The following is an 18,769-nucleotide window of genomic DNA, read 5'->3' as shown; positions in this document are numbered from 1 at the left end:
TGGGAAGGACAAAGCAGCAGCTGCCTGCTGCAGGGCCGCACGGCACCATGGAGTGGAGCCCCGAGCATGGCAGGTACTGCAGGAAACGCTTCCTTCCCTGCCAGAGAAGGAAGAGCGGCCCAAGAGCTGAGAGCAGCAATGGCTTTAATGAGTTCCCCAGCTGGGCTCGCCCTTCTGTCTTGTGAGGGTCTGATTTGGCTGATAGCACAAATACTCCTAAAAGCAGCTTTAGAAAAAAGGAAAAAACATAAGATCGGGGATGATGACATTGTTTTTCAGAAACGGGCTCGACTCCACACAATACAAAACTTCAGAGAAGACAGTTGGTGATATTTCAGTCCAAGAAGATGCAGAAAGAAAAAAAATGCAGTGATAGTAATAACGGCTGAGCCATACTGTTCACACACAACTTGAGGCAAAGGCCTTCCTAACCCTGTAGAAACAGGAATGGCACAAAGGAAGCAGGCTGGTGCACCCTGCGGGCCCTGCCTCGCTTTTCAGAACGTTGTGCCTGCAGTGAGTCCTCAGCCTCAGTTATTTTGTCTGAGTTTCATTCAGAGCTCTGCAGGCAACAAGGCCCTCACACCCACCATGGGAGCTTCTGCTCTCCCCAGGATGCTGATGGAGGGCTGCTGTGTGCACTGAGCTAGCCGGGCTGCAGCGGGCGGCACTCCGGGCACACAGGAAGGTATGGGGACAGCTGCTACTTGCAAGGAAAACTGCTGCATGAAGTAATTACACATCGTAAACTGTAAGCCTAATTGCAAGTTGTTGGTAGTTAAAACATACCCACAACACAGATGAACACTTTCTACCATGTAACAAAAACTCTAATTTGCATTCTAATCACCTCCGAGCACTCCACTCTTTTATGAAAATTACATTAAAATACAAAAGAATAACCCCCAACAGAAGTGGTTTTTCCCTCAGCAGAGCTTGTGTTGGATTTTGGGTGCTGCTGGGCGAGGCGGCCAGAGAGACACAGCTCAGCACAGTGCTACCCATCACTCAGAACAGACTACACACCACTCCACATATGCTGCTCACTTCATTCTGCATTACAACACAGTAAAAGTAATTCTCCAAGACAGCTGTGCCTCCACAAACTTCACGTGAGCAATCTGGAAACCCAAACTTAAGTACCATTGAAAGCAGCCAACAGGGCTTTTGCGGATGTTATTTGAAGAATCCCACCCTGGGCGCAGACGTGCTGCCTCACAGCACTCCTCACCCCGCACATCACCAGGCACAGCCACAGGAACCCACCTGCCCACAGAGCAGGGATGCACTGCAGGGTCTGGGCTCTTTCAGAGGTTAAAAAGTGACAAGAGGTTACAGTGACAAGCTGCAGCAAGGGAAATTCTCATGTTTCTCAATGCAGAAGTTTCACCTGGCAGCTGGTTAGGTGCGAGGAGCTGCCCAGAGAAAGGGTGAAACCTCCATCTGCAGATACTGGAAATTCTGAGCAGGCAACCTGTGCTGCTGGATGGATGCGGGAGCCCTCCTGTGAGAGGAGGCTGTGTGACCAATGCCTCCCGACCCGCTCTGCTCCGTGAACTGCTGCACAGCAAGACGTCAAAATATCAAACACCAAAGGGATCAGTTAATTTCCTTTCTGGATCACAGCTGAACACTACCACAACACACAGCCTACAAGAGAAGGTCCCCAGCCCCACGTGCCCAGCAGCCATCCCTCCCCAGGAGCAGCATGCCGAAGCTGGGCCCTGCCATCCTATGGGCACGCTTCTGTGCCACAGCTGCCAACAGGCCCACCCATGTCTCTGCAGTAGTGATCTCTTGTGTAAACCCTCCCCTCTCGGACACACACAGAGCATTGTTCTGCTATAGTAAAGTACAGATTTTTAAGAACCTTGCAGAAATTTCTCATCTGGTAAGATCTTCACCATGTGCCAAACGATGGAGGCCCGGCAATAGGTCCCAGATCCTGATGCAGGAGTACAGGAGACAGAGATGCAACCACACACAGCTAATGTGAGCACAACAGCCTTATTTCCTTCATACGTAACGGGAAAAAACCCACAAGGTATCTGCTTCTGTGGGCTGGGGCATGCCATGTTATGAAAACCTGTATTTATTTATGGAATGCAAGTGTCCCTGAGCTGCACTCTCCAAGACCTAAGCCGTGGCTTTTGGCAGCCAGGACAAGCCACCCCCCTCCCAAACCCCAGGGACAGAACAGGAGATGCTGCTGTCAATCCCCACCTGCAGCACAGACCATCCCACTGCAGGAGGCTGCTGCCAGAGAGAGGAGACTGACACCCTCCACCCATTACACCTCCAAACCTCTGCTCTGATCCATGCACTGATGAGGAGGTACCAGGGCAACGCCTATTAGCTCCCTGCTTTCCTTATCAGAGACCAGAACACACGAGTTAACAGGTAGCAACACCTATATACAACCTGTGCTCCCTAAAAGCACTTATGAAGGAGGACGCTGACCTCTGCACTCACTCCATCAACACAGTGTATTCTCTCCAGATCAACGGATAATTAACAGAACCAAGGCAAGGTCGCCTCTGCCCCAAATCACCAGCGTGGCCTCACCGGGGAACGCAGACAACGCCCATGTCTAACTCAGACAGACTGGAAAGAAAACACTAAGTACATCATTCTAGCAACAGTGTAAAGTTTAGGTCAAGAAATACAAGACGTGAGCTTCAAACCCATCTTCTTTCCGCTTTCCACTTTCCATTCACCTTCATGATTTATATGCACAGTTTGCAGCAGTGATAACACTTCACATTTACATAAGCGTGATGGCAAGAAGAGTTCCAACTAACAATACAAAACAGAAGCCTGCCATCACATTCCCATTAACTATTTCCTTCCAAAAACGACTTGTTTTAGACTATCAGACAATCACCTCGCCAAATTAGCACTGACCACATGGATGGAGAACAACTCCTGCTGGAAATTTAGGGCTCAGCACAGTCAGTGGCTTTAAAGGCAGGCTGCCCACCAGCACCTGGTGAGGAAGGGGCAGCCTCCAGAGCCATCACACTGCACCTGAGAGCCCTGCAACTTCCAGCTGCAGCCAGTACTGGCTGACCCCAGGCCAACGATCCCCGTATTTTTTATTTCACGTCCTACAGTCCTGCAAAGTGCTGAGGATTTCAGCTAGACTCTGCGTGGTACTCATTCCCTGGTTCCACATGCAAGAAAAGTGAAAAACAAAAGTTTGGAAAGGGATGCTCACTTATCAACAACTTATTATATTCCTATATATACTTATATACCCACTTATTAACCACTTAACTCCCAGCAAGTTTTTTTTGGTTGTTGTTTGTTGTTGTTTTGTTTTTTTTTTTTTTTTAATATAAACTCCCTAATTCAATGTTGTGGAAACGTAACACTTATGAAAAACAAGGGAGTGAGGAATTCTAAGAGTTAAGTCACCCGTTTTGCATATAACAAGCCTTACAGCACAAGGCATTTAGAAATAACCAGCACCTTCTGTCTCATACACATTAGCTGATGGCCTAAAGCCGTTAACGCTTGCCCTGCTGTCCTTTGTTAAGAGTACAACTTTGAATGGTTTTTGCAACAGCAAGAGCTGTCTCCACCTGCACCCTGGCGGCTTGCCCTCTACCACCCCCGGCCCGAAGGGAGATGCTCTGCACATCTTCGCTGCATTAGCAGTCAAAGCAAGATCAGAGACACGCAGTACAAATCTGCATAAGCTCTACCTCTGCTGCTCAATAAGCACTGTTACTTAACCATAGTAGCGTGCTGCGCTACAACGCATTACAGTTGCTATGGCATTCAGCTGGAACATGTGCATCCAACACCTCCCTTGTCAAGTACACAGCATAAACTGAGACTTTGTTCCCTGCCATTTCACACCCAAGGCAGAAGATAATTAGAGCACAATGCATCACATTCAGTATTTCACATTAACAGCTTTAGAGGAGAAAACAAAGGAGCCAAACGCATGTCTCAGCTAAACTGGAGATTCATCATTTTTTGTTAAGAAATACGGATAACATTTGAAGCAGATATCATTTAGTATGGTAAGTTTTAAAATAAAAGATAATATTCCAGTTACAGAGAGAAAACCCTCTGTAGGGAATGACACACCGTGCAGAGGGGAAGAAAAGGACCCGGTTTCCCCCGTCTGTTCCCAAGTACGGTGACGCCAAAAAAGGGCATCAGCTGCCACCGCACTGCGCCGTGCAATCTTTGCTTGGTGGTGAAATATTTAGCGTTAGCACAGCGGCTGTGCCACCACCTCCATCACTAGCTCTGTTCCCATGTACCTGCATAAGTCAGCCTGCAAGCACAAAGCAGCCTGCTGGGGCTGCCTGCGCTGCTTCAGCCGTCCCAGCTCAGACGATAAAAGCACACAATAACAAAATCTGTAAGACGAGCTCCGGACTGGCCGTTGTTGTGACTCCCAGCACTAAACTAACAACAAAGTTATTTTTACACTATCAACGGGAGCTTCGGTTTGTGTGTTGGAGCTTCCTCCCACAACAGAAAAGCGAAGGCCGCAGCTCCAAGCTTTCTGGCAGATGTTTGTCCGCGTCCCCGCGAGTTCCCACCGACACGCAGCACGGCCTCACCACGGCAGGCCGGCACATCTCCGCAGTACGAAGAAACCTGCCGATCCACAGCGCGCAGCTGAAGGCTGCGAGGCGCCTTTGCTGAGAAGCTTGCTGTGGTTTACAAAAAATTAAACGTCAGAGAGAGAAAGCAACGCTGCTACAGCTTCCACCCCGTCACAGCCCGCGGGCGGCACACAGCACCTCCGGTCAAACAACGCATCGAAAAACAGCGGCAGCGCCTTAACGAGACGGCAAACAAGGAGAGAACTCTCCCATCCGAGGCCGTCCTGCCCGAGTAGCGCGGCCCCAGCAGCGCCGTGCGCTCACCGCGCGCCAGACGGGCAACGGCGGCACCGCGGCTCAGCCCGGCGCGTCGGGGCTGCTACCACAGCGCCAACACCTCGCGACGGCTCTTCGGCATCCTGCGGTTCGCGCACGGGGCTCCTTCAGGCCGCCGCTGACCTAAGTAACGCGGCCCGCGCGCGGATCGCCGCCTTCCCGCCGCGCAGGGCCGAGCGGAGCCCCGCGGACGCGGCGCCGGGCCCGGGCGGCAGCCGCCAGGTGAGCGCCGCACCACGGCTCCGCGGAGGCGGAAAGGCAGAGCCGGGCGGGGCGGGGGAAGCGGCGGCCCCCCCAGGCCGGGAGCGGCGGGACGCGGCGGGGGAGGCCGCCCCGGAGCCGCCCGGCCTCCCCCTTCTCCTTCCCCTCCCCCGAGGCCGCGCGCGAGCCGCTCCCCGCGGCCGGGCGGGGAAGGGCGGCACTCACCACACCATGCCGTACGCGCCCTCGCCGATGTAGGACAGGTTGGTGTAGCGCGGCCCCACGTCGAACACCTGGCCCCGCACCATCTCCGGGCCTCCGGCGCCGCCAGAGCCGCCCGCGGCCGCGGCCCCCGCCACCGCCGCCATGTTGTCCGTGCCGGGAACCGCGGCGACTGCGTGCGGGGAGGGCCGGGCGGGCGGAGGAAGGAGGGGAACGGGGAAGAGAGCGCGAGGAGGAAGAAGGCGGGCTCCGCCCCGCCGCGCTCCGCAGCCCCGGGCGCCGGCTGCCGGGCCCGCTCAGCGCCGTCGCCGCCGCGGCCGTTCTGAGGAGACGGAACCGCTGCGCGCGCGCGTCGACCGCGGCCGAGGAGGGGAGGGGGGTGCGGCGGGAGGGGGGCGGATGGGTGGGGGCGGGGCTCGCGCCGGGAGGGGCGGGGCTTAGGACTGCGGCAACCGCAGCCGCCGGGGAAGGGGCGCGGCGCGCGGGTCACGTGGTCGGAGTGTCACGTGATGGGCGCGGCGGCACCGCGGGCCGCGCGGCGCCATTAGAGGCGGCAGGTGACGGCGGGGCAGGAAATGGAGCCCGCGCCGGGTGGGGCCGCGGCGGGAGCGGGCGGCGGCCCGAGGAGGGGCTGCGGGCCCAGTACGAGGCCGGCGCGGTCCCGGAGCCACTCCGCGTAGGGGGGGCGGCTTTCCACGCGGCTCCGCGATCAGCGGAGTTCCGGCTTCCGCGCCCACGCGTGGCTCCCCGCCTCCCGGAGCTGCTCCTCGGTTCGCGAGTTCGGCCGTTCGGCGCCGGTTGCCCCGCGGGGCTGCGACTCCTCCAAGCTTCGGCCGCCTCCCGCGGGCGCTCCGCGCACTGCGGCCATCCCGCCGCCCCCCGACTCTCCCCGCCGCCGCCCTGCAGCGTTTCTCCCGGCCCTGCCCGGCCGTTCCGTTCCCGCGCGCTGCTGGCGGAGCTGGCCGGGACGGCACCGCGTCCTGCCTGCGATTAGCGGCCGTGAGCCGTGCGCCCCGTGCCTCCCCGCGTGCTCTGCTGCGAAGCACCGCTTCATTTCTCTCAGGAAATTTGGACAGCAGTAAATGGGAATAAGTGCTCAAATTTCCTGAAACCACGTCCAACGCGATCTCCGTGGCTTTCCACTCCGAAAGTGAACGATGGTTACAGTTCTGATTACTTCAGTAAACTCAGTACCAACGATTGCGGGGAATCCAGCTTAAACACAGCCTGCAGGAGTGACATCGAATCGAAGCTGTCGCATATGGACGATATTCCTGCCTGCACTGAGGTGAGGCAGAACAGCAAGGAAACCAAGCAGGCCAACCAGGAAATTGTGGGGGATCCCTCAACTCCTATGAGTGTTGCGATCCCACATGTGTTTAATCCAATTAGAGCCAAACACGAGGTCAGAAGGCTATGGTGTGCTTTGCCAACAGTCCCTCTTTTGACAGAACGCCCTGTATGCCTTTCAGTGAAGCAGTGCAGTTACTGAATTCGGCAGGCCAGATAGGAATGTTACCAATTGCTTTTCAGCCCGTTAAATACACTGCCGTTACCCACACTTGCTGTGTCATCTGCCTTAGCGAGGTGACATTAAGGCGTCAATTCTAGAAAGAACGTAAATGTGTTTCAAGGAAGTTTGATGGTCAAAATATTGAGTTATGGTAAGGAGACATACCACAAAATGATAGCAGATAATGAAAAGCAGAGAGGAGAGAATGTTTCCATGCCCCCAGTAGAAATAAAACCAGCAATGAGAAGATTTTTCCAGACAGAAATGCAGCCTCGTGTTTGAAGGCTGTATTAGGAAACAGGGTAAACGTGCCGTGGTTTGGACTATCTCCATCTTCACATCAAGTGAGGAGGCTCATGGACAGGCCTGTCCTACAGTCAGGGTCTGGAGGCTCCCTGTGCACTTACAGATACCGCCTTTAACTGTTAACTTCACATTCTGTAAACAGAAAAAGCAAGTGATGTACTACGAGAGCCCCACTGCTCCTGGGAACAGCATTATCAGGCTTAGAAGAAGAACAGCACATAGCTGCCCTACAGTGTTGGTTATTGGGGATTTCATTTTTTTCTGCTAAAATTAAAACTACCTCTCCTGAAATCATCACCACTATAATAGTTGCATTATTTGTGTGGGGACATTGGAGGCTCTGCTCTGGTGGTATCTGCTGCAGGAGCACAGGGTTTGTGTTCACAGTTCCTCGGGGTGACCCCGACCCACCCATCGTCCAAACCAAACACAGACATTCAGTGCAGAAAGCAATTTTCCCAGCGTTATTTAAAGAGACTTCAAGCCTCTGCGTGGAGGAGAAGAAAAAGAGAACTAAGACATGTAAGGCGTTTTATAAAGATGTATTTTAACTTCTAAGGCAGTCAGGAACCATGGTGATGAATGTGACACAAACTTAAATTGCTCAGATATGAGCTCTGATCCGCTGGGAACCATCCTAAGATTCATAAAGAGCATCAGATGCTAATAACTTCTAGTCTGAACCTACCTGGGCCCGATTTAACCAGTGACATATAGCTGAAAGCCCATGGGACAGATTTTCATTTAAATGTCATCCACTGCTTCGGCAATGTAAAGTGACCTCAGTAGTAAATGAGAACCTGTCATTTTATGCCATTGAGAAGTTAGAAGCAGTATCTTGCCCTAAGAGCGGGGCAATTTGATGCCAAAACGAACTCACTTTTTTTTTGCCCCCAGTATTTGTTTCTTCCCTGCTCAGCATTCTGACTGACTTTACAGGAAGCTTATGGTGGTTTATAGATTATGGACTTAAAAGTGGTAAACAGATAGCTAAATTTGTTTTGAGCATGCCACAGAAAGCAAGAACATTTATTAACTGCAGAACTACGCTGTCCGTAACAACCTTGATCTCACGCTGGGTATCGTTCTGCCACTGTCACATTGTCACTGTTGTAGGGGATGTGGTGTCACGTTCTTGTCAGATCTGATGTCCACAAATATGATACAGCTTGAAAGCTTAGGTGCAATTTCAAGTCCTTTTAACGCTCTTCATTTTTATAGAAGTCATTTACAATTATATTCTAAATATTCTAGAAGGAATCAATTTTACAGCATCCTTAAATCCTTATAAAACTCTAACTATTGTAATTAACGTACTGACATTTTGCTGCTGTGTAAAATTAAGTTGCTTTTATTTCTCAGCTGCAGTAGCAGCAGTATCCAGGCACTGTCCTGCACTTCAGTAATGGAAATTTCCCAGCTTCAAAGCACTCCGTCTCAGTTGGCTGCAGTAAAACTGAGTGATTTCTATATTGTGTGCTTCACTTGTCCTCACTTATCTGGAGCTCGTACCTTTTGAAAACCAGCTTCTCCTCATGAGCCAGCTTCTCTTTGTTCAAGACTTCAAATTCTGTAAACAAGGTGTGGATGATGCAAGTATGGAACCATAGTCATCCTACAGGAGTGACAAAACACATGCATAGTCAGTGTTTGCACAGACTTACCAGGATGTCACAGTTTGCGTGTGCCAAAGTTCCATGCACCAAAAGGCTATTGAGATTTTACGGAACAGACGTCGTGTGTAATATCAGCCTCCTGATCTCTCTGTTTCAGATATCGTCCGTTGCTACACAAGTACACGAAGGTACAAAACAGGCAGTAAGATTATTACAAAACCTCACAGGGCTCACGATTTACAAATACTTAAATACGCCGTCTGTTTCTCCCACTCGCTCTCAGTTCAGCTTCATGCTGGACAAGGGATGCCTCCAATAAAGGCAGAAGTTAGAGCATGTAGACACAGGATTATTGGGGTTTTATGTGGTCCAGATATTGCAGCAATTTCATTTTCATTCTTTCTCGCTCATAGTTAAGAAATCAAGGGAGTATATGTGATGGATGTGAGGATAGAGGAGAAAGCATCAGTCCTGATTTCAGCTCCATTGCATCTGCACTTGGGGCAGACACAGAAGCACCTTCACTGAGAACCAGTTTGGGAAGTGACACCAAGCCTTTAAAACAGAGCCACTAGAACTTCATTCCAGGTGATGTTCTTACCACTCATTTTGGTTTATAACAACCATGGACGCAGTGATTTTGTGGTGGCACAAGTGTAATTCCCCCGTCTGCTCCTGTTGTACATAGCACTGGCTGAACAAGGCATAGGAAACTGTGCCAATGGGATTCTGAGACGCTCGTGTAAAAGCTACCAGGGTTCAGAATACAGACAACACTGGTACATCACACAGCAAGAGCACGGAGCCTTTATGAGACAGCGTGGAGGCCTCAGCACCGTTATTGTGATTATAAAGTTTCCACGTATGAACGGTCACTCTTAGCTTTCCCATTGCTGCTCTTGGCAGACAACAAGAGCTGACTGGAAATTGGACAGCTGATTCCCTGCACCAGTCAGAGCCCAGCCTGCTGGCACAGAGTGGCAGAAGAGGCACTGCCCCCGGTTTGGGGCTGAGATGTGCTGCAATGCCTGCCGGGCAGTCTGCATCGCTGCTCTCCAAGCAGCACTGTGCTGCAGGAGGAAAGGTGGCAGCTCTTCTCTTGTGCTTTGTTCAACCCGCTGATCAGAGCACCCAAAGAGTCTGCATTGCATAACTTTAAAGGTGGGATATAAATTGCAGACATCAGATCCCCGTCTAGCAAATCAACATTCATTTTTAAAACAATTGGCTCTTCTGCAGCTTTGCATGTCTATAGCAGAAATGAGCTATGCAGACGGGAGAGATTTCTGGAAGGAAATGGTGTCACAGTATTATGAAAAAAAAGTCAAGCTGTTGGAATATGTGTTGCATTACATGGGCAACGCAGTACCTTGGAGTGCTTCCTGTTTACACCACACCACATCATACAACTTGCAAGCGTTTGTTAATAAACACTCCTAAGGAAAGAATTAATAATATCCAAATATACAACCCCCTGTGGCATCTGTTGCTGTAAATGGAAAGTTTTCATGATAGTATCAGGAGAATGAGTCCAGCAGCTTCTGAGGCCCAATCCACATCCCACTGAAATCCACACCACCTCTCTCACAAGGTCATTGGATCCCTAGCATGCTTTTTTTTTTCCCTGTAAATATATAAATAGCAATGAATTTGAATAAATTTTTACTCTCAGCATTTGTCATTTTTGCAAACATAGGAATACAAAGCATGAACTTCTGCAGAAATGCAACACAGAGCCTGACATGACGATGGCAAAAGTACAGCCTGCTCCTCAGAACAATAATCTGCAAGTTCTGAGGTGCCCAATGATCAGAGCAACGCTGCCTTGCTGCGTGAGCTTTCTCACAGGACAGCTCGGTCCAGCTCTTGTAGGTGAGTTAACCCAGCCTGACAAGGCAGAGCTGCAGAACAGAAGAGTGCACATTTTTCAACACCAGCGACCTTTCTGGTGCAACTTGCACCCGCAGCAGATAAGATCTTTGGCAAGGAAATACAAATTGCAGACTAGTTTAGGATGTTCTTGCAATAGTGGCTAGAACTTAGCCTGTGACTGACAGGAACGTGGGGTAGGGGCCAAACACAAGCTGTCTGCTCCATCCATAAGGGAGTAAGCACTGTGCTAGGTAGCTGTACAACGGTGCAGAAGACAGCTCTTGTGCCTCTTGGGGCTTCACCGCTGAAGGAGGCTCGTTACGTTCACAGCAGATTATAAATCTTTGTTCAAGCTTTCTGGGACAAATGAGAACATCTGAATGGCAGTTTCATGTGGTAACCTTGCTGCCTGGAAACTCAAGATGGGTAATAATTACATATAATTCTTACTTCTTTAAATAGCTCTGTTCAGACCAAGAGAAAGGCTGAACCTCAAAAGGATGTTCCCTCCAGCCACCAGCACAGATCTAGCTAAATTTCATGTAATTAAGACATTTATAGCGTTTTAACAATGGGAAAATTATCTGCTTCCATTACCATTGTCTTACCTGACATCAGCAGTTATTACTTCAGATATGCCCCATGGAGCCCCACGATAAGATGCCTTCCGTAAGTGCAATAATCCATTGCAATCAAGTGCTACATTATCTTACTGCATTACTGAGCCTATGGGTCTTGTAGAAGTGACACAAAACTGTTGTGGGGATCCACTGGTGCCCTTCGTCTCTACCAACTTTTTGATATGATGTCTCATTTCCCACTATCATTAACAGAGCCAAAGTGAACCTTTGGCCTGGAAATCTTCTGACAAAAAGACCAGCAGCAATGAAAATCATTTCTGATTATTTGACAGTAAGGGCTGCTTAAAAAAAAAAAAAAAGAAAGAAAAAAAGGAAGAAGAAGGAAAGGGAAGAGAGAATGCTGCTCTTGGGAGGACATGGCAAAACATCTGTAGGATGACACTCTGCATCTGGTTTTGAAGGTACAATTAATGGAGGTGGAGGAAGATTAGGGGATTGTGCTCTCCAAGCAGTATGTGCAGGAGAGCAGATAGCAGGTGCCTTGACGCCTTGGCCTATGCCTCTCACACCAGACTGCAATAAGGTGTGTGTGGATATTTAACTGTAATTCATCTATGAATTGCTTGGGTTTATGAATCTGGGAAGCCCATATGCTGCAGCAAGAAATGTGTGTTTATTAGCACAGCAGTTCTGCCAGCCTTCCTGCAGAGAGGCAAAGTGCCCCCTTCTACAGCAGATGGATTAAAAGGGAGCAGTGCACCGCTCTCACGTCCCATTTACCTTTCTGAAGAGCAGCTGGATGCACGCCAGCATGCAGATACATTTCCATCATGAGCTCTGAACAGCTAATATCACTGCTTGTCTCAGATAATAAAAATCCAGCTGCTGTCCTCTTGTCAAAACCCAATTTGGATAAACGTAGGCCTAAATAAGGGAGATGTACAGGACTCCTCCTTCAGGAACCGCTACCTGGATACATTCGTGTTACCCTTTAAGAGCAAAATGGGACCATTGCCCTGTATTCCAATGTTTTCTCAGTGCTTGTTGTAGCAGCTTTCTGCAGTCGCTTTGAACACATCCTCTTTCCTCCTCAGTTCTTCTTCCACTACTCTTACCCATGGCAAGATCTTCCCGGGCTCCTGCAGTCCTGCAGCAATTCGTTCCCTCCTCTGCCGTGCGACCACTGCTGCCACCTCCCTTCACCTGCCCAGGCATCCTTCTTAATCACTCGTATTCAGCACGTCCTCTTCTGAGGGAAGGCACCACCTAGGAGATGAAGAGGAAGGTTAAGTGTAGCAGCAAGGCATCCTCCAGCACACCCCAAATCTACAGCAAAAATCTGACCTCCATCCCTCTCCCTACCACTGCAGTTCCAGTTTTGACTCTCGCAAGTGTCTGCTCCTCCTCCCTTCTGTGGCTGATAGCTTCACTATTTTTTTGCTGAATTCATTTTCTTAAAGTTTACTGAGCTGCATATACTCACCAAAGGGTCAGACAAGCACCAGACCTGCACAAAAAGAGAGCAGCAGGGCTGTCCTTTTTGATACTAGCAATTCATTAGGTTTGGCTCAGCTGCCACGTGAGCACTCTTGAGTCTTGCTTTGCCTGTGAAGCAGGGAAATTTGGCTCCACTGCTGAGAAGCCTTCAGACACCTCTGCTGGCTTTACCATCCTTTGATGTGCTTTTCTCCTTTCTGGCCAAAACACAGGAAACAGTCATCAGGAGAGCAGTTGTGTAAGTGCCTCCCTTACCACCTCCCTTCTGCTCATCATCTTCCTCTCCCTTTTCTGCCTTTTACCTCTCCTGAAACCTTTCTGTCGCAGCTATCAACATCTAGAAATGTACATGCAAAAACACGAGCATGCTGCACGAGTCAGGCAGACAAATGTGGGCCTCCTTTCTTAGGGCAAGCGTTCAAAAAACCCCCCAAAAATGCATTACACAATCCACAAGACATGCACATTACTCACCAAAACAACCATGGGTATCTGATTTCAGCTTGTTTCTTTCCAATATCGTACCAATATATCAGAGCTGGGGCCCCCCAACAATCACGTGTGTATAAAGCCAAAGCCAGTGGACTGGGTTTTTTTGTGTAGCTGTACACAGATACACGGCAGTGATCAGAGGCAGTCCTACTGTAAAGCACAGAACTATCTTGGTGTTTGTTTTGCGATGTGCTACGATCATTTGTGTTGTTGAATTAATAAAAATAACAAGCAAAGAGGTTTTCAAGAGGAATCCATTGCTAACTGCCATTCATTGCTCCATTCTCATTCCACATACATTAGGAAGTGCACATTATCTTATAAATCAAGACATAAGAAACAAATAAATGCCTTCATATTGTAAGAAAAAGAACAACCCTATGGAAATACTGTAGAAACATTCACATCCCCCATTTCTGTGTTTCACAAAGGGCTGGCTGTGTCTCATTATTATCAAGTAAAAAGTAAACAGATGTAATTTCATCAGTTCTGTCTTTCATTGATTTGCATCAGCAATGAGACAAAGGCAAAGGCAGAATAGAAAACAGCAGCTTTGTACTAAAAATTTGAATGCACAAAATACTTCTTTCTCCAGCTGTCAAACATTAAAAAACGCGATGCATACCAGTAATAATAAAACTGTCAAACAGTCGACCACAGTGGGAATCACAATGCTTCATTAAAAGCTCTGAAGCAGAGTAGAAAAGCTTCCAGCCATTTGTTAAACAGAACTAAATGCTGAGATACTTTCAGAAGCATCAGAAGAGGCTTTCATCTGTGCTCATCAGCCAGATAAATATCTCCTTGCTCGGTTCAGTCTGATGTGGGGACTTGCACCGATTCAGCAGTAGCAGCTGTGTGCACCATTTGCTCTCCTGGGACTGGGGCATCTCTCAGTAAAACAGGAGATTAATGTCCCTCCCAGTGATCAGGTCTTCATTCCACGCGGTGCAGGGATGTAATCAGTAATTTGTATTTACATGCGTAATTAGGTGGCGTTTAGAGAACCTAACCTATTTGTTCAGCTGAAGGCGATATTGCTATAAGGAATTTCAGCAGACAGGATATTTATAGGTCCTTTATCTCTATGTACAATCAGAACTAAAACGTCAAACAATACCCTGAATGAAGGGTTGTTTCAGTTCAACTCTTCTCCATTGTTGCTTTTCTCTTTTTTTTCTTCCGTCTGGTTACTGCTTAGAACTTGGCAGCAGGAGGAATAAAAGGGAACGTGAGTCACACTAACAACTTCGTTTGCTGTAAGAGACCTCAGTAATTGCTCTAACCCACGTACAAGAAGGCTACCCCTCCTCTCTCTCTTCCTCCATCCTTAGACAGGCCATATTTGTAACACGAGCAGCCCCGCTAATCTCGGAGGTCACACTACCACTTACGAAGTAGCCAGGCCTCTTTCTCTTCACTTTTCATGTTCTGGATTCAAGTTAACCCATCACAAGAACTTAAAGGAGCCTCAGTTTAAGGGTCAGCTTCCTGCCACAGATTTCTCACGAACCTCATAGCCGGGGTTTCCGAAGGAGCCGCAGCTCGGACACAGCAGGGCTCAAGTGGCTGCTCCACGACGTGCTCCAGTCTGGCAGCCAGTGCGACAGCTTCAGTATAAAGCCACTGGCGAGTGGAACAATTGTTGTCTTTCCCCTTCTGCATGAGATGGGGCAGGAGGCAGTGAATAGGAACAGAAGAATAAGCACAGATGCTTATGCAGCACTCTACCAAAATATATTTTCATTTTTAATTACATAATCAACATAATGAGAGTGGCATTCGTAGTGAGGGGGCGGAACAGATGGCAAAGACTTCGTTTTCAGCAAGACGTTAATCAACAACAGCTCTGGTTTCTGCTAGAAAAAGGGCTGTTCTGCTCTGGCAGGGTTAAGATGGGTGCTCACTACGTAGAACAAAACCCAGTTTCCACACACACAAATTGTTTGGAATTGTTGAAATTCTCTACTCTATAACACAGCAACACCCTACCTGCAAAGGCTTATTGGAATCCAACACGAGCCTGGGTCCCAGCAGTAGTTGGGGATTCTCATGGCAAATACTTCTGCGCGTTCTGTAGACAAAGAGGAGGAGGTGTGAATGTGACAAGTGGCCGCGCTTTGTGCTACGTCAGGTGAGAGTTTGCAGCATACAGCGGCTTCACAGAGACTCAGCTACAGCTTCCTCAGATGTTTGACATGGAGTTTTCTTTTCTCCACTTTTCCACACAACTAACTTAGCATCTTAGCACACTGAAGCAGCTGAGTTGGAATGAGCTGTCCCGAAGGGGACTGAAGCAGAAAGTAGTTTAGAAAGACATTTATTAAAACCACAGGCAGAGAATGCATCACCCAGACACAATGGACAGGGAAACAACACATGCAGCCGAAAAGTCTAGCCTCTACTTTTCTGCCTGATGAGGTGGCTGGACAGCCACGCACACCGAACAGCCCACAGATGCCCAGCTCTTCCCTTCCTACGCTGCTAGGTGACACAAGGTTGCTTTTCCTGCTTTGTATTCGCCATCAGAAGCTCTCCGGAGTCACACGCCCGAGGCCGTGGGCCACATTCCTGCGGGGATTACGGCTGCCCCAGCAGGAGAGAGGGAAGAGATGCGGGCCAGAAGGGATGGCAGGCAGCTCGGGGGGAGGAGCCGTGTTGTACAGCGCACCGCGATGAGCACAGGCTGGGAGAGCTGTGCTGCAGAAAAGGGAGAGGGGAAGCCACATACTATAGTAGTGTTATATAACTTAGGGCGGCTGGATTCATCCTCCATCCAGCTCGGAAACGAACCCATTATTCCCACATCTCGACGCTCATCCCTGTACTGGTGCTACCAGCAAATATCTAAGAGCTGACAAGAAACATCTCTGCCCATTCTAGTGATGTGTACGTTTAGAAAGGAAGCTTTTCCATTACTCCCACTCACTCTGTGCAGGCAGTAGAGTTGTAGGGCTATGCTGTGAGATAAAAATCACACCCTTGCCCATTATCCAGGAGGAGTGAATGATAAAATCACAGATGATGTTTCCCCACCACCCCCGGTGTGTGTGTGTGTGTTAAAAACATAGCTGGGTCAAGTTAAAAACTACATTAAAGGAATATTTCAATTATAAAGTCAAATACTAAAATATATGTCTTAACTACGAATGCCTGTTCTCCCTTCCAGCAGCTGATTTTATTCTACATATCAGATCAGACTCCCATACCATATTGCTGCCAGCCATAACAAGGTGCGCCCTGGCGCTGTTATAACTGACCTGCAGAATCGTGCATGTCCTGGGCCTTCATCACTTCATGCTGGGTCAATCCAGAAATAGGCAACAGACAGGAACTCAGTTTCTTGGATACATCAGACTGCAGGCAGAGATTCTTTGCAGGACATTTTTTAGGAGAAGTGCCATGTATCACCAAAACTGTGCCTCGGAGGTGCAAAGTGGTATAAAGGAATGAACACAAAGTGCTATTTTCTGCATAGCTTGTCCTCATTTGTAGGGCTTACGAAGAGATGGGAGAATCAATAGAACTGCATTTGTACTTACAGCTACTTTACTGGGGAGGGGAGAAGTGACTACAAACCCGCTGCAAAAAATACCCTTGAGAAAATAAAATCAGTGCAACAAGAAAATAAGTCTTCAAGGAAGAAGAAGGAAAAAAAAAATAAAAAAAAAAGGAAAAACAATCAACAGATGCACAGACAAGCATTGACTTCAGTGGAGCTGCAAGGCTGAATTTGGCTTGAATTCTGCAAAGTACTTCCAAAGCAGGAGCATACTGCATACAAATGAGCGTTAAATAATTCGCATCATTAGCAGAGCTCCAAGCAGCTCATCCGGACTTTGAAAAAGCAACAGCAAATGTACATTTTTTTAATACCATTACGGACAGTCATTAACCAGCATTAAGACATCTACTTTACTGACACTCAGCACTGCAGTTAGAGACCCATCCTCCATCCCAGGTTATTTTCCTTATTGATTTTTTGATTTCATGTAGACAAGCTTTCTGTACCACAGAGGTCAGCAGCTCAGGTAAGAATACCCATTAAAGAGCATACGATTACTTCGTATTTATATTGCATCTTTTAATTTAGGCTTCTAAAAAAGCAGTCCTGTTTGTGTGGTGTGAATATCACAGGCAATTTAAACACTAAGGAATATCACAGAAATAAAGACACCAGTAGGTAAAATGGCTTTATCCAGGATGACACAGAAGGACACAGTGTAACAGAAAGAGATTAAAAGATCCGGATGCTCAGTTTCCTGGTTTAACCATTTCTCTTGAATAGCCTCAACTACTGTAGGCCTGAAATAAACTACGGCCTCACACCACACCGTAGATGCCAGAAGTTGCAGGGGTGGCACAGAACAGGTCAGGTGAAGAACGCAAACTGTGCAGAGAGCCAAAGGTACAGTACAGTTTCATGCGGATGAAGGTATTCGGCTGCCTGAGCTGCAGGAGATGAGCTACAGAATACTGAGAGCTAAATCCACACAGCCAAGTGCACAGGGGGAGGCAGGGCAGGCAGCAGCCTACAGGCAGTTAAAGGGAAGCTGGAAGGAATCCCTAATGAAGGCAGGAATCATTCTGAGTGACTCAGAAAATTGGCATTCACAAAGAGAACTGAGAATGGGCAAAAATAAATAGAGATGCAAGCAAGACCCAAAGGCCAAATCCCTTTCAATAGCCCAAACACTGATATAATGTGAGCAACCAAACAACAAGTCCTTGTGCAAACCTCTCCCAGCTGCTTCCTGCTCACCAGCCTCTCTTGGTGGCAACGACGGCTGCAAGCAGCTTCCACTGCACCGGATGGAGCTGTGCAGGCTGCGGCACACCGACACCATGCTCCTCACAAGGCGTAGCCCGTGGTTCCCCTCCCACACCCCAGGGCTCTGGTTTCCCCACATCTCAACCAGCGCACTGTGCAACCTCGCAAACATCCCAGGAGCCCCAGGAAGGTCAGCTTTGCTTTCAGTAGCTGCCAGGTTTTGCGCCTGTCGCAGGCAGACACACACACACACATGCATGCACACACACACACATGCACACATGCACACTCACACACACACATGCACACTCACACACACACTCCGGTCCCTGACAGATTCCCAATAGTTTTATTTATAGGTGGATTTATGCAAGCCAACTTCAGGTCCTGCCACTATCAGCCTGAAATGTATGCAGGAGCGTTTAACTGCTACTGTCGGACAGTTAGCTCTGCAAGTCTTACTGTGAAGACCAAACTACAGATTAGTTTCCATTTTTTATGTGAATATAAACGTGATGGCTTTTTGCCTCTCTTCGTTAATATTTCATTAAGGAGTAGTCAAAGAAATTTCAGTTAGATGTATTGGAACTGAGATCAGTAAGACCGAAGAACAGGAAGGGCTTCCTGACAAGTGAGATCTATTAGTCAACAGAGAAGTCTCCCAAAGGAGATGATGGGAGGACAAGAAGTGCTTCAGCAGAGCCAACATTAAGTGCTCCAAGTGACGCAGCCAACTCCTAGAGGACTGCCATGAGACACACTGCCTTCAGCAAGGGAGGACGGCTGCCATTAGC

General features: G+C 48.7%; 1 protein-coding gene and 1 long non-coding RNA gene across 3 annotated transcripts in view; both read right to left on the bottom strand.

Moving 5' to 3' along the window:
- Positions 1-5,729, bottom strand: part of MAPK1 (mitogen-activated protein kinase 1) — a 28,507-nt gene extending 22,778 nt beyond the window's left edge. The window contains exon 1 of the mRNA XM_085238791.1: positions 5,331-5,729. Within this exon, the coding sequence (XP_085094917.1) occupies positions 5,331-5,473 (143 nt within the window). The 5' untranslated portion in view covers positions 5,474-5,729. The remainder of the gene's footprint in view (positions 1-5,330) is intronic.
- A 1,878-nt stretch (positions 5,730-7,607) lies between these two features.
- Positions 7,608-18,562, bottom strand: LOC146543156 (uncharacterized). Of its 2 annotated transcripts, XR_014887076.1 has the most exons (5): positions 15,197-18,562; positions 14,718-14,863; positions 13,187-14,407; positions 12,699-12,909; positions 7,608-12,481 (listed from the first exon to the last, which is right to left on the bottom strand). It is a non-coding gene; the product is annotated as an uncharacterized LOC146543156 (long non-coding RNA). The 2 variants fall into 2 exon arrangements; XR_014887075.1 differs by having other exon boundaries at positions 12,699-14,407.
- Positions 18,563-18,769: the final 207 nt, after the last annotated feature.

Source organism: Meleagris gallopavo, chromosome 17 (genome assembly GCF_905368555.1).
Source record: "Meleagris gallopavo chromosome 17, MGAL_WU_HG_1.1, whole genome shotgun sequence".
Lineage (NCBI taxonomy): Eukaryota > Metazoa > Chordata > Aves > Galliformes > Phasianidae > Meleagris > Meleagris gallopavo.
Note: the sequence above shows the minus strand (reverse complement) of the source record. Positions and strands in the feature narration are given on the sequence as shown.